General features: G+C 39.7%; 1 protein-coding gene across 1 annotated transcript in view; it reads left to right on the top strand.

Annotated features, from left to right (window-relative positions):
* Positions 1 to 2,574: 2,574 nt before the first annotated feature.
* LOC128382487 (phospholipid phosphatase-related protein type 4) overlaps positions 2,575 to 15,547 on the top strand; it is a 42,664-nt gene continuing 29,691 nt past the window's right edge. The window contains exon 1 of the mRNA XM_053342478.1: positions 2,575 to 2,646. Within this exon, the coding sequence (XP_053198453.1) occupies positions 2,575 to 2,646 (72 nt within the window). The remainder of the gene's footprint in view (positions 2,647 to 15,547) is intronic.

Below are 15,547 nucleotides of genomic sequence, written 5' to 3' on the forward strand. Positions count from 1 at the left end.
GCATATAAAGTAATATCACTGACTAATATATTAGTTGGGCTCTATATATAGCCCATGTATTTATTATTTTAATTCATTATTCATATGCATTTTATTCTGTATTTGACTCTGCGCTACTATACAACAACTGAATTTCCCCACTGGAGATCAATAAATGTTTATCTATCGATCGATAGATATTGATATGCAGTTAATAATCTTGACTGTTTAAGGAGACAAACTCCAGTTGGAACCAGAGGTAGACAGACTACAGTTCTCACAGAGCTGAATCTGAGATGATGCAGTGATAGTGACAGTGGAAATGTATATTATGAAAGAGAGTGTTGTAGGGAAATGGAAAAAGAAGGGTTTGATGGAGGTTTGTCAAACGTTCAGCCAGGATCTGGTTTCACAAGGATAGATATCTAAATTCATTTCATTAGTTCTTGGCTATCTTATGTGCATGTACGGAACTAAATTGACATGAACTCTGGCTAAATGAAGACATTTTGCAAACTAAAAATCACTGCTGACTCAGCAACTGTAACCAATCTGCTCACGTCACTCCAGCAGAAAATATCTGACTTCAGGAATGATCGCTGTAAAAGACGGAAAGGGAAGGAAGATTTTTTAGGAAAATTCGAGAAAAAAATGTAACACTTTAAAACTTAAATAGTGTATACAAAAGACTTCCAGTGGCTCAGTAATTGTCAGTAAGGCTCAGGAGAGTTTGGATGTCTTCATTGTATTTATAAAAGGTTTTTCCCCCTCTTATTTATGGCTCCACAACATGTGATCAAGTAGAAGCCATGTCTACCTTTCTGTCAGTTATGCTCATCACAGGTGTCACTGATTGTTACCATAGAACAAGCTATTCATTTGAACCTGTTAGTCTAACCTCTATACATTTCTTTGTGAAACCCACCACATATTTTATGAAGTGGGAGAAAAGCAGTTGTTCTTATTCATCCAGCTATTCTGATAATAGCTGATTAGAAAGAGACCTAAAAAAAAGTGTAATTGATATGACATATTAAGCAGTTCAGCTCAGCTATACGTATGATTACAGATGGGAGTGACGTATGTTTGTGTGTAGATGTGGGTTTAGTTGTTTGCTCTCTTGTACTAGCTGTGAGGGAATGAAACATGCTCGCTTCTGTTGAATAAAGACAACCTGGATTTGAAATGGAATTTTACACCACAAATACTTAACCTCACTTAATTATTTGTGATTTGATTAACAAAATATGCAATATGTCAGAAATGATTATAACAGGGAGCTTAGACATACTGGCACAATAGTCACCTGTTAGTAAGGTATATGAATATTTATTAGGCAATAATGTCTCTGGGTCAAATCTGTGAAATGTTAGACACACTGTGTGATCATGAGCAGTGAGACTGGAACTCAATGATAATCTTACCTTAAAACAGATTCATGCATGTAGGCCAAATTTGTTATAGATCATTACAAAAGCCAATATGATGAAGAGTTGTTGGTTGAGAGTAATCTCTCACTAATATCATGTTATGTAATTATGTTTACAACAAAAAACGCTTTATGCAAAAATATTCATACTGGGAAGTACAGTCACCTGTTTCTATACACATCAGTAATCACCTTTGACCAGGTACTGTATAATGAGATTGATCAATACAATTTTGAGAATATATACACTTGATCGATCAAGAATACATCACATTGTCACAATCATTTCATGGAAAGAGGTCAAAAATATTTTATTCCAACTTTATTGGCAACCGTGTATTTGAAATTGCAGCGTGACTAATCTGAGATGAATCCGAAGAAATATATGCAACAGTGTACTCTGCTGTGTTAGTGGCTGCAGGGGAGAGAGAAAACCTTTGTGCCAAACATGATCCTCTATTAATCACTGCTGCAATCCCACAAATAAGAGCTTCTGTAGAGCAGGACACCTGGTCATCTGTAGATCAGGATACCTGGTCATCTATAGATCAGGATACCTGGTCTTCTGTAGACCAGGATACCTGGTCATCTGTAGATCAGGACACCTGGTCTTCTGTAGATCAGGACACCTTGTCATCCGTAAATCAGGATACCTGGTCTTCACGGAGGTCAGGAAATAGGAACGTTAAAAACACGTCATGGCACCTGAGTGCGCACCATTAAGTGTCAGCGCGCGCTGACAGGATGTACTGCGACCGTTATTTTTAAATGACGTGACACTGACACTTTTTGCTCGTAAAGTCAACACTGCTCATCCATTGTCTGTGTCAGCACTCAAAACCATATGCTGTCAACTAACCTCCTCCCCAGTGCGCCTGCGCTCCCTCCCCCCTCCTCCTCCTCCTCCCCCTCCCTCCCTCACTCGGTGTTTCTCCGTTCTCTACCTGACAGCTCTTCGTGAGACATGCACACAACCGAGCCTCGGGTCCTCAACAGCACAGATAAGGGGCGGTAAAGGTCGCTGGATACGGAGCGGTGGTTATAAGGAGCATCCTGCTACACACAGCGGCATGGAGAGCTCCTGATCCCGGCAGGACGCCTGGAAGAGCACAGCCATTCTTCCCCCGTCTCATCTCGGATCTGCTTGGATATTCAGAGGCCCGACCATGTCTGCGAGAGAAAAGGGGATCCTGACCAAAGACAGTGTCAGCCTGCTGCCCTGTTTCTATTTTGTAGAGGTGGGTCCATCAGACTGCATGCTTCTCATTCACAGCCGCTCTATTCCCATCAAATAGAGCAGTGAGGTCGCGGATAACTATCAATGAGGATCCATTATACTTCAAGAAAAGCACGTTTTCTCAGGAGATATGTTCATGTGACTTGGCTGATACTATTTTAATATGTAGGTCAGACGCAACACAATGTATTCAGAAAAAGAAAACATGCATACAATGAGTGTAAATGATTGTACCATCAAACTGAAGGCAACATTACATGTCACATCACTCTATTGTAATAACATCATATAGTGATGCCACAGTAGAGTACTGCTATGGTAACACACCATACACAACCACAACATACACAATCACACATACATTTATCTCCTTAACATGAAAAAGATGCACATGGACACATCACAATACCATGTTTTGTAATATCTTCTTTTTCTTGATCTAATTCCAATTCACATGTGTGTTCATCATGGAAACAATGACATCAACATAAGAAAGCACAAATGAAATACAATACATATATAACAAATAGCACATTCTCAGTAAAAATGCTAGAAATGATGATGATGATCCTGCAGTCACAGATTCACACACATTCAACATATGATCTTTTGCATCATATCAACAGTTCAGTTTACTCAAGCTTAAAATGGCTTCAATATCAACACATGATTCTACACAGCCACACACTGAGTTTATGTGCAGCATGACACATAAAAAATAATAAGGAAATGTCCACAACTAGAGAAGCAGACGAACACTGTCAAGTAAATGTAAATGTGTGGTGACAGAGGACAGAGTGGTGCAGCCATCATGGAGAAGGATGAGGGGATTCCTTAGTATGGACCGGTTAACCAGACTCCTCTTATGATTATTGACTTTTTATTTTTAGTAGTATCTGATCTTAAATGGAATAATGATTTGAAATGTTTAGTACTGATTGCATGCAGCATGTGGTGATTGTCCCTCATTTTGCTGTACACTTTATGCATGCTCTAATTCACCAGTAAGCCTGTGGCTCTACAATCAAACTGGCATCATATATTATAGATTTACCTCTAATGTTGTGTGATTTATGTTGTTGGAATGACTCCTCTCTCTCTTCTCTCTGTCTTGGAGAGGGGACTCCTTTACTTTTGTTTTCCTTTTTGGAATCTTTCTATTTACATGTCAATGCACTCCTGCTGCAATTAATGTGCCTGAACAAGACATCTGAGCCTTGAGGTTTAAAAATTGCTAAAGCTGCTGTTCACTGAAGGATTCATACCCTCTAGTTTAACAAACAGCAGGATGCATTTAAACTAGGTCAGTGCTAAAGTTAATTCTGCTCAGTGAACTACAGCACTAGTGCATATAATTATGCCCACTCAGGCTCATTCTGTGAGTGTGTGTCAGTGGCTGGTTTGCAGAGAGCTGAGGTGGTGGCCCGTTTAGCTCAGTCCCATCCTTCTCTCCTGGAAGCTGTGGCTGCCAGAGGAGATCACAGCCTGCCAATCATGATGCATCCCTTCTCCCTGGAGAGATTTACCTCTGCAATGAGGACTCACGGCTGTTCACCTGCAGTATGAATTCTTAATGCTGATAGCTTTAGAGGCAGAGAGAAACAGCTCTCACCTCATACCTAACCTTACTGCTGTTGTGTTACTGTAGTTTGTCCAGCACAGCTCCACTCATATCACCAGTTGCACACCAGATGTGATTTCTCAAATTCAATTCCTTTCATTGAGAAGCAAGTAAGCCTGTGCCATGGTGGGAGGAGATGCATTAAAAACTGTGTGAGTAAAAGTCAGCTGTATAATTCCAGAGTTGGTTGTGCATTAAAAGGATTTATTAAATCTTAGTTTGACTACTTTGAACAGCCCATCGGCAGCATGATGCATCATCCACGCTTTTGGGGATTTTTGTATTAGCAAGCATCAAAGACTTGGATGGTGATATGATGTAAATAGGAAACTGGTAGTTGCAATACCTTTAACATGGTATAAAAGCAGGTGCTGGATTAAACACTGCAGCTCCCAATGCAGGTCGATAGTGTCTTCTTCAGATTAAAAATCAACTAGAAAACCGTTGACCAATCAGAGCTTTGTAGGCAGGAGTATATTATGTTATGACTTATCTTGCTACATTACTACCTATCTACATCTATAATAAATAGAAACAGGTAAATGGGCACAGAACTGATGACAAGTATGGATGAAATGAATGCAGCTGCACACGCTGCTGTAAGTCTGCTTAAATACAGTAAATGGCTTTAAATTCTTATTCCAGCTTGTAATCGATCAGTGATAAATAATGAGTAATTATTAGGCATATGTATATGGAAAAATGTGATTCAAATACATCAAATATCAGCTATTTTTCAGATATTTTTTATTACCACTTGAGACCGTGTCAGTTAAAACTCTTTTTTTCTTTTTCAAAAATTATAATCTGTTTTGGAATATTATTACCTCACATCCAAATAATTGTTCCCATTGAACTACAGTAGCTAGACTAATACAATTAAAAAAAACAAAAAAAAACATTTGCACAGACAAATTATGATGTGGCATCTGACACATTTTAGGAAAAGTTAGAAAAAATTAAAACATAAAAGAAAATAATCATGTTTACTGTAAATATTGTAAAGTAAGTGAAGCATGGTCCATCACAAAGTGCTATAGCAGTACAAAAAACAGCCATGCCTCCAACATTAGTACTTACTAGATTTTACACATGGAAATGAGTTAGTTGTGAGCGGTACTGCCACGCTTGTGAAAACAGCTGTAAAATATCTCTGCTGAGGTTTGGAGTTTACACAAATCTTCTGTTACAAACTGGAGGCATCAGTTTGAAAAATGCTGGAATTTACCAAGAAAGCAAAGACTAATGAAAAAAACATTGTTGATTTGCATTATAGGAATTGTAGGATTCAACACTTGATTTGCCACATTTCTATTCCTAACAATGTACTCTGTCACTCTGTCATTGTCTTCATAAAGCAATGTCTGAAGTTAAGAGATTAGTTTGTGTTTTAAATCTCTTTACAAACACTAAACACTCTGCATGACCATCACTGTTTATCACTTTAAAGACACACAGAATTCTTTTAAAAGGGAATATTTGCACATGTCGGTGGTGTGATATGATTATAAAACAACATTTATCACATAATGATATAGGGCTGGGCGATATATCGAGTATACTCGATGTATCGCGGCTTGTTCTCTGTGGGATGTAGAAAATGACTATATCGTGAATATTCGAGTATACATTCAATTTACACGCAGTTTGTTTTTAGTCGCTGCCCGTTGAACTACAGGTTTCTCTCACTCTCTCATCTCTCCGCACAGAGAGATAAAACAAGCGCACCTAGGTACGTACATCACATTCTGTTGTGCGTGCAACGTCATATGCCCGGCAGCATGTAGCAGCATTAGCAGCGATCTCAGGTCGCGGGAGCAGCAGGTGATATGGACAAGTGGAGGAGGGAGATTTAATTCCCAAAAAAACAGTTCAGGATCCATCATCTGGCAGTGGTTTGGGTACAAGAGGGAGGACGTTGAACAACAAACCGTAATATGTAAAGTATGTCATAAAAGCGTCACCACAAAAGTTGGTAGTACAACAATATCACCATGTGTGCTTGAAACTCTGCAAGAGCACATCTCCGGCCAGTGACATATTAAAGAAAGTGCCGAAGCAACCAGCATTGACGCAACTGAGTCTGGCGTCTTCTTTTTCCAGAACAGCAATACGACTAAAATAGTCAAAAACAGAAGGAGATAACGTCCGCAGTAACCCACCACACAGAGATAGACATGGCCCCAGTGAGTGTGGTTAAAAGCCCGGATTCAGAAAGATCATCGACACACTTGATATAATCTACCTAGCAGAGACAGCTCTACCTTTATATCTTAGTGGCATTATGCACAAAATGTGCACTTTTATTTAGTGTTGTTTGAAATGTTTAATAGTGACATGATGCAGAAAAGGGCACTTTATTGTATTCATTTGTTTAAATATTGTACTGGCATTATGTAAAAAAAGTGCACTTTAATTTAGTGTTGTTTTGAAATGTCATCTCAGTGACACCCTGCGCAAAAGTGCATATTTTTCTTTTAAAATATCTTTGTGGCATTATGCACAAAATGTGCACTTTAATTTAGTGTTATTTTGATATGTCATATTAGTTACATCATGCATAAAAGACACTTTATTTGTTTTGAAATGACATGTTTGTGCCACTGCTTAATAACTCTTTAATAAATACAGTTTTGATGAATTTGTTTAGTTGTGATTTACGCTTTTGGCATGAATGTTTAAAATCAGCATATATTAATGCAGTATGAACAATGTTTAACGTAGAAACGTAGAATCATCATACTGACATGATTGTATGCATCAAAGTGTTAATTCAAGGCTAAGGCAAAATATCGAGATATATATCGTGTATCGTGAAACGGCTTAAAAATATCGGGATATTAGTAAAAGGCCATATCGCCCAGCCCTATAATGATATAAACCATATTATTTCAATTCCCAAAGTACCCTAAAAATCCCAAATGGGGTATCAGTGCCCATGTCAATGACAGGCAGGGTAATTAATGCACTAGCCCCGTCACACCAGATCAAACAATGATCTGGACTGAGAGGCAGGTGACTTGACTTGACTAAGAAATAAATCTCCCACTACTGCTAAGCTTCCCTTTTTACTGGACAGAGGGAACAGGAGGAGAGAAAATGGCCGACCTGACCACAATACAGGCAGCTTTTGGTGTTTATCCATTTTAGTGTCTCCTCTCAGGGGTTCAGCTCAGGACAAGAGTCAGGAGAGAGGAACAAGACAAGAAAACAGGTGTACTCGTGTCTATATGTGTGTGTGTGTGTGTGACCTTGCTCCGGTCCTCTCGCTCTCTCTGATGCTCATGGAGACAGTTGTCAACATGAATAGCGTGAGATGAGTTCGTCAAGCCCATTGGGCTCTTCCCCCGACACTATCTCACCCTTCATGGTTTCAGTGAGGGTGTTCTGAAAAAACTCCCTAGAGAGATTCATCATCCCAGCTGCTCTCATCAGCCAGAGTGTGAAGCTCAATCGTCATTTCAGCACCGCTGTAGGAGCCTTGACCAAGAGATGAGAGTCTTTCAGTGGCAGTGTTGGGGTAGTTACTCAAAAAAAGTAATTCATTACTAGTTACTAGTTACTTCTGTAAATTGTAATGAGATTACTTTACTAGTTACTGGATTTGAAAAGTAACTTCACTACTTATTACTTTGCTTTCCCATTTCCGTGTAGATACATGGAAAAACATCACTTAGTCTGCCCACATAGTGTTTATTGTATACAAAATGGCATGTAAAACCATATGAAAGAACACTATCCCTGTCTTCGCAAAGAAATATGCCTCACTGTAAAAGCCACAAACAACAGCTTAAAGGAGGCTATGGTGGGGTCAATGAACAAAACACAGGCGTCAATGAAAGTGGTCAAAGAAAAATATCAACATAGAGGTCACTTTATCCCATAAAATAAAACAGAAATGCACTTAAGCCCATAAAAAGAAAACAGAAAATGCAGGGTCGCGGGTATTTTATCTAATATTTTTCTAAACCTGGGCGATTCAATGGTCGACAGGGGAAGCATGTCTTCTACAATGAACCCTGCAACTAGCCTGTTAATTTCTTTTTGTGTTACCTGCTGCGCTCCAAGACTTGACAAAAGCTTAGCTTGTTTAGGCGGGGTCAGCTGCTCAGTGACTCCTTCAAATGACCGACGAGCAGGATCTTTGGCCACAAGTTTTGTATTGCCATGCTGCGCTGACAAATGCTTAGACAGGTTGCTCATTGACGTGGCAGCAGTTGAAAAACACTTGTCGCCAGGGCATAGAGTGCATTTCACACGGATATTTTTGTCTTTTCGAGAAATAAACTGGAAGTAATGTGCATATCGTCACTGGCCAAAACCCCTATCTCCTTCTCCGGCGTCTCCATCTCCAATTCCCTGCTTCTCACCGGCAGCGACGTCACTCAAATCAAATCAATCTCCATGACAACAGTGCACTGCCCAGGCAAGCACACACACAAGCAACGCGCATGCACACACGCCACTTAACAGATCAGAACTTTACACACAGGCAAACAAGGCAGGGTAACGCAGAAAAGCACGTTACTATAGTCTAGTAAAGTAGTGTAGTTACCGATATTTTTAGTGTAATGCGTTACTTTACTTAGTCACACAAAAAAGTAATATCGTTACTGTAATCCGTTACTTTGTAACTCGTTACCCCCAACACTGTTCAGTGGCATCCTTACTATAGACAAGGTGGTTAAAGTCTGTGTAAACTAAGAATAAATATGTGTTCTGAGTTTGACATACCACAGAAAAGTGTGTTGTTAACCAAATTTGCCAAATTTGAATGATTAAAAAAATCGCCAAATATATGAAATTAGGATTCAAAGTTGTGTAAAAATCAGCCTCTTTCTCTGCTGCCAAACGCTGTGTGAGTGCCTGCCGAGTTCACTGAAACCCCACCCCCTACCAAGTGTCACCTGTCAATCAAAGTCACCACCTCTACCAGAAACATGGACGCTACGTCTGAGAGCTTTCTGCTACTAACTCAGCAGTTTGCATGGTGGCTAGCTTGATGGCTAACTCGGCTGCTAGCTCGGTGGCTAACTCAGCGGCTAGCTCGGCGTTGAATGTATTTACACCTCTACCGCAGCGGGGGGGGGGGGGGGGAGGGGGGGTTATGCTAATGAGGTGGTGATTTTCAGACCCGCCCACTAAATCCTGAACACAGAAATCAGCAGAGTGCCTTGACTGGTGAGGGCTTGGTAGAGGATCGATGTCTGTCCATGTTAGGAGACTGATAGTACAAATCACTGCAGATCAAGTGAACCCATGTGTAGACAAAGACATTGAGACTGGAATGAAGTAAAAGAGATTTATTGCAGAACACAGAGAAGTTGGGTTGTAGACAAAGTAAGTTTGGGCTGGAGGCTGAGAGCCAGGAACTTAAGCTGGGTCAGGGATAGGCAGGAGCTGAGGGATCAGGTCCAGACTGAGTAGTGCAGGGCTGAAGGCCAAACAGTAGGACTTGACTGTACAAGAGGCGAGTAACAGGAGGCCCAGGCAGAGCAGGTGAGACTACACAGGACAGGAGGCAATGGCTTGATTATTAAGATGAGGTGCAGCCAGTGTGGCTCTGCTCTGACACTCGCACACCTGCACGCAATAATACACACACACACACACACACACATACAGTTAACAGCATTATGTAATTTAATTACAAAATAAATGTTAGTGTAATATCTGTTACAGTTACTGAGAAACGACTTTTTTAATCAAATATCTTTATTTTATATTCCAAAATCTACATGAACTAATGAATATATTTTCAAATGAGAGATAAATGTTGCTTTATAAGAAATGATCTCTCTTATAAATCATGTCAGTATCCATGAAAAACAGCTGAACTTAGATTTTGGTGTTTAATGGGGACACTTACCCTAACAGCTGGAAACATTGGTTAGAACATTGGAAAAGTAAGCAAATGTAATAAGTTACATTACTTTGATTAATTAAGTCATTGAATTGCCAAAGTAACTTTCCCAACCTGAAGGTTTATGAATACTGGACCTTTATTCAGCAGGTAGCCATTAGTATTCACTCCGAATGAAAAGTAATGCTGCGCTGTGTCTCTTTGATGTGTTAATAGGCATTTAACATGTTTACTATATTAACGCCATAAAGGTGACAAAACTATATGTCAGATTGTTAGATTGCATGCTGCATAGAGCAGCAGCTGCAGATATGATCTGTGTGTCCCTGTAACAGACGCGCTGCTCTACTTTCTTTTGGACTGGGTGAAGTGCAGTCAGGCTCCACTGTGAAGCCTCAGGCACAAAGGGAAACATGAGGAGGGCTGAACAACTGTTATCTAAAACTGGGTAAAAACAAAAGATGAAATCACATGTATAATTGTAGGGAGGGACATGGACATTAGCCGAAATAAAGCACAGTGCTTCTGCAGACAACGGTTATATCTTGATTGGGTTAGCATGTGAGATTAGATGACCGTAGTCCTGTTGTGATTGGTCAGACTACAGGATGAACCTCAGCCAATCATAGCTGGTCTTTCATGAATTGTATGAATGACAGATTATCATGTTTTGTGCTCCACATCTGTTGGAACAGGACATTATCATGTTGTTAGTTTGAGCCTTTTGTCACTTTAGATGACCTTTGATTACCAGGCCAGGTCTACTTGTCATTTGGCAGTGTGAATGAGTGTTGGAAGAAGTACTCAGATATTTTACTTATGGAAAAGTACCACAGTTAAAATGTAATACTAAAGTAAATACTACATGTTTTATGTATAACATCTTGATCAGCTCCTGGACAAACTGTGCTGCTATCAGTATTTATATAATGTCAATTCATTCTAACATAGTTGGTGGCAATGCACTTCAAGGCTGATTGCAAAAAATGGAAAGACAGAAAGAAAGTGCACAGCCAGGAGCAGGTTGAGGAGACCTCACTGACCTGTGTGAATGTGAGACAGAGGCAGAGGCAGGAGAGCTGCCTGGAGGAAGATAATGTTAGCATATGCCTTCTGCTTACATGTAGTACTTTTACAGCTCACAGCAACTTCAGTCTGTGGCTTTTATTTGATATCTAGTGTTGGCAAAAAATGTTGCCGATTCTACATATCACTAGATACCTAACCCTTCCCCTCTAACAACGTAGCATAGTTAGTATGCTGTAGTTTGGATGGCTGACTGGGCTTATTTATGGTTCATGACCAATCCACTGGTTTTAGAGTTTATGTTCATGAATAAATAACTGTCTTTTCATGTAATATAACTTATGGAGAGTAGTATCAAATTGATAACATCCCTTCTACTAACCACAGCTGTAAAATAAATACAGTGGATAAACTGAGTGGAAGTATGAAGTAGCATGAAATGGAAATACTTGTGTAACTACCTAACAATTGTAGTAAATTGTACCTGAATCTAAACCAATCCTGTATAGAAATGACAGCGTTACTGAGTTACATTTACGTACACTCTGAAGTACGTACATTTTTATTTATAGTAAAAGGTTTAAAAGAGCAAAAGATTTGTTATCACAGATTAAAATAGTGAACATGAAAACGTACAGGTCTTCAGCTGTGGCTTATAGGGGCTATATGTGAGATTTGTTAAACAATGTACATCATATTTATTTCCAGTGAGTGAAAAAGTTAAACATGAGACCTTTTTCTGCAAATATCCAAAGGATGTGACGCTTTTTGCCGCCCTGTCTCTCTTCCACTAACATCATTAAACAAGCAGCACTTTGTGCAATCAACCTATCAATCACGACGTAGCCACGCCCTAATGCATTGAAGAAGGCTTTAAACTAGCGATTGAGACCATAAACACATTTTGAAAACGTTTACTGAGGTTAGAAATCAAGTGAGAAGTTAGTGAATTCTCCATTGACTTGTATTGAGACGGAAGTCCTTTTCACACTGAAACGGTCGCCCCCTGGTGGCCTTTTGCTATAATGCAGTTCTAAGTTACTTCCATGTTGGCCTCATTTCAGAGGACCGGAACTCCCCGCCTGGTTGTTCCCTGTTGCTCCCAGCCACTGTGCGTTGCTCCCTCCCTAAAGCATGTCGCTTCCCAGCTACAGCTCCTTGCTCCCCAGCCACAGATCATTGGTCTTCATCCACAACATGTTGCTCCCAGGCACAGCTCACTGAGCCGATGGGTGTTTTATAAACACAGTTGATAAATAAAGGTGGCAGTTTGAAGGATCATAAATGGACTAATTACAGTTCCTCCCGTCTCCATGCATTGTATAAATAGCCACACTGGCATTTGATGTGTAATTACGTTTTTGAAGAGGCACATGTCAGCTTAAGCTTAACCTACTGAACACCAACTGAGCCTACGCATGCATCCGCTGTGCTGTCACTACGCTGCGACCCTTAATGCATAAATATAAATACAGCTGGATGCCTACTGCATACTGTTTAGAGAAGTGAACAGTAATGTAAAGGACCATGCTATGGGTGTTATGTGAGGTAGATTTGCATTTGAAGAGAAATGAAGCTGCATTTCTCCCAAACTATATGTTAAGTGAAAATAAGACTCACAAAATGCCTCTAAGAAGAGGTAGATTTATTGTGTAGCAGCAGTTGAGTAAGTATGAATAAGTATTTGCATAGAATGTCAGTGACTCATGCAGTTTCAGTGCAGTATCACTTCACTGTAATGTCACATTACAAACTGAAAGAAGGTTAATGATTAGTTGATTTTCCCCAGGGTGTTCCAGGATCAGTGTAATTATCACGTAATGAAATAGCCAAAAGCTGTAACAAAACATGCCTCATAACAGAAGAACTAAGCATCAGACACTTAATGTCATGACAAAATATCCACTGTGTTCAATGTGTACTGAAATTAAATGTAGCGTTATGATTTGGGCATTGCCACCATTCTCTCTTCTCAATATATTAGTATAATTAGTATTAGTATAACTATATTTGGTATATTTTTTGTACAGTCTGACTGGTATAAAGAACTAAATGTAACTTCAGCAATTACACAGCATCAGAATCATTTCAGGTTACAGAATATGTTAGAAGTGGAAGGTGGCATCATTTCTTCTGTTAGTATTCAGTTCATTTGTCTGTCTGGCTGTCAGTCAGTCAGTCAACATGTCATTATTTGCCTTCTTTTTGGCAAAACATCCTGTCAATATGTTCTTGCTGTCATGGTAATCCTAGCAACATGTGCACATTAAGTAAGTTGGGTTTTGTCCCACGCTGCTGAAGTGCGGCTAAAGGCTGTAAACAAATCACTGTTTTGCTGTATATACATATGTTACTATATTCACTTAAAATAATAGTGTCTTTTGAGTTTTAACCACCTCTGGTTATCCTCAAAAGAAGACGATGCAATACATCTATATTTGGGGCGGCTGTGGCTCAGGAGGTAGAGCAGTCGTCCTTCAATTGGAAGATTAGCAGTTCAATTCCCGGCTCCTCCAGTCCACATGTCAATGTGTCCTGGGGCAACCATTGCTGTGCCAACAGTTTATCAATGATGAATGGTTAAATTCCCCCTGATGAGCAGGTTGGCACTGTGTGGTAGCTCCTGCCATCAGTGTATGAATGTGTGTGAATGGGTGAATGACATGTAATGTAAAATGCTTTGAGTGGTCACAAAGACTAGAAAGGCGCTATATAAGTACAGTCCATTTACCATTTGTAGATAATGTAAGACTTTCAGAAGGAGATAAATACATACAAAAGAAGAAGTACTGGGACACTAAAGGCCTTCAAGAATTTGGAGATGCTGGGACTGTCTCCGTGGTTTGTTTCAGCATGTGTCCAAATAACAAAATCAAATCTTGCAGTGAAAACTGAGTTTACACAGTGCAAATATCAGCATCACGCCAGCCTTCAGAAACCTTAATCCGATGACCCCAGAGTAGGCAGACAGATACTGGGAAAAGAGGAAGGACATGGACAGACATTCAGTCAATGTGAAAGAAAAGAAGTTGATAGGGAGATAGAATAGAAGAATATGTGACACAGATACAGTCTTTGCATGTGACAAAGACAGAGAGGGAATGAAGGCGATACAAAGAGAATGAGAGCCAGAGAGGAGGCTGGCAGTGAGGGAAGCAGATGTAGGGCAATGGAGCATCTCTGTTGCTGCAGTGAGCTGAATTTTCCCAGAGGAACCCAGGCTTTTCAGAGAAAGAGAAAAAGGAATACTAAGACAATCTGCTCTGTGATTTAACTGCAAATCCTTCATTCCCACTGCACTGTTACTGTTGCTTTATCACTCCTCACAACACCATGTTGTGTATTCTTCTGGTCATCAGTGTGCAGCCAGTTAGTTTGTTAGTTTGTTAGTTAGTCAGCCAGTGAATCTATCCACCAACAGTAGGCATAGAAAGTTAGTGGGAAGCAGCTTATTTGTAAAATATGAAGGCAGATGTGCAGCAGTTCTGCCTGAAATACTTTACAACAGATACTACTGTTTATATAATTCATTATTCAGTATTAGGGTTGAAGGTATTTCCATTATTGTGAAATTATAACTTCCCTTAAAGAGATGGTTTGGCGTAATTTCGACCTAGCGTCATAAGCACCATGAGGTCTATCTAATCACCACCTCAGCCGTTTATTTTCATTTGGTCACAAATTGGTGGTGTAGAGCCATCAGTTGAATGGCTTAGTATAGGCGCTAACGGGACCACCAGTGTATCTGGTGAATGACCCCGCTAATAATACCTGGATTGTTATCAAACTTCTACAGTAGTACAAATAGAGTCTTTACTCATAAATCCATGCATTGAAAAGTTTGTAAGTACACCAGGAGTTTATTAAAATAAACACTTACCTGATGACTTTTACTCTGCTGCTACTGCTAAAGCTGTAAATATTGTCGAAATCTCATGCGATCACTGAAATACTGTGTGGTCGCGCGAGATCTTGCACAGAGCACATCTAGAGATCTGTGGGGAAATTTACGAGATACACTGTTGGTCCTGTTACCGCTAGATAGATAGACGTCATGGTGCATATGACGCTAGTTCAAAATTACGCCGAACCATCGCTTTAAATGTGTGGGTTTCTTCCTGGGAAAACTAGGATATTTGCCTTAAATGAAGTTTGATTTCAAAAAGCGGACAGTCAGTCATGAGATAAGTTCATTCTCAGTATATTATATCATTCTTTGACAGGTTTTATGATCATATTTTTAGTTGAACAACAATTTCAAGCAGACAGAATGATTTGATCCTGAAGGTTACATCAGCTACTTGACTAGTTGTTTCAGTCGACTAAAACTACAAACTCATAGATACTATGATACTATGATTTTAGCCAACATCACTGCAGCATTCATTTACT

The sequence above is a fragment of the Scomber japonicus genome, chromosome 21 (genome assembly GCF_027409825.1).
Source record: "Scomber japonicus isolate fScoJap1 chromosome 21, fScoJap1.pri, whole genome shotgun sequence".
NCBI lineage: Eukaryota > Metazoa > Chordata > Actinopteri > Scombriformes > Scombridae > Scomber > Scomber japonicus.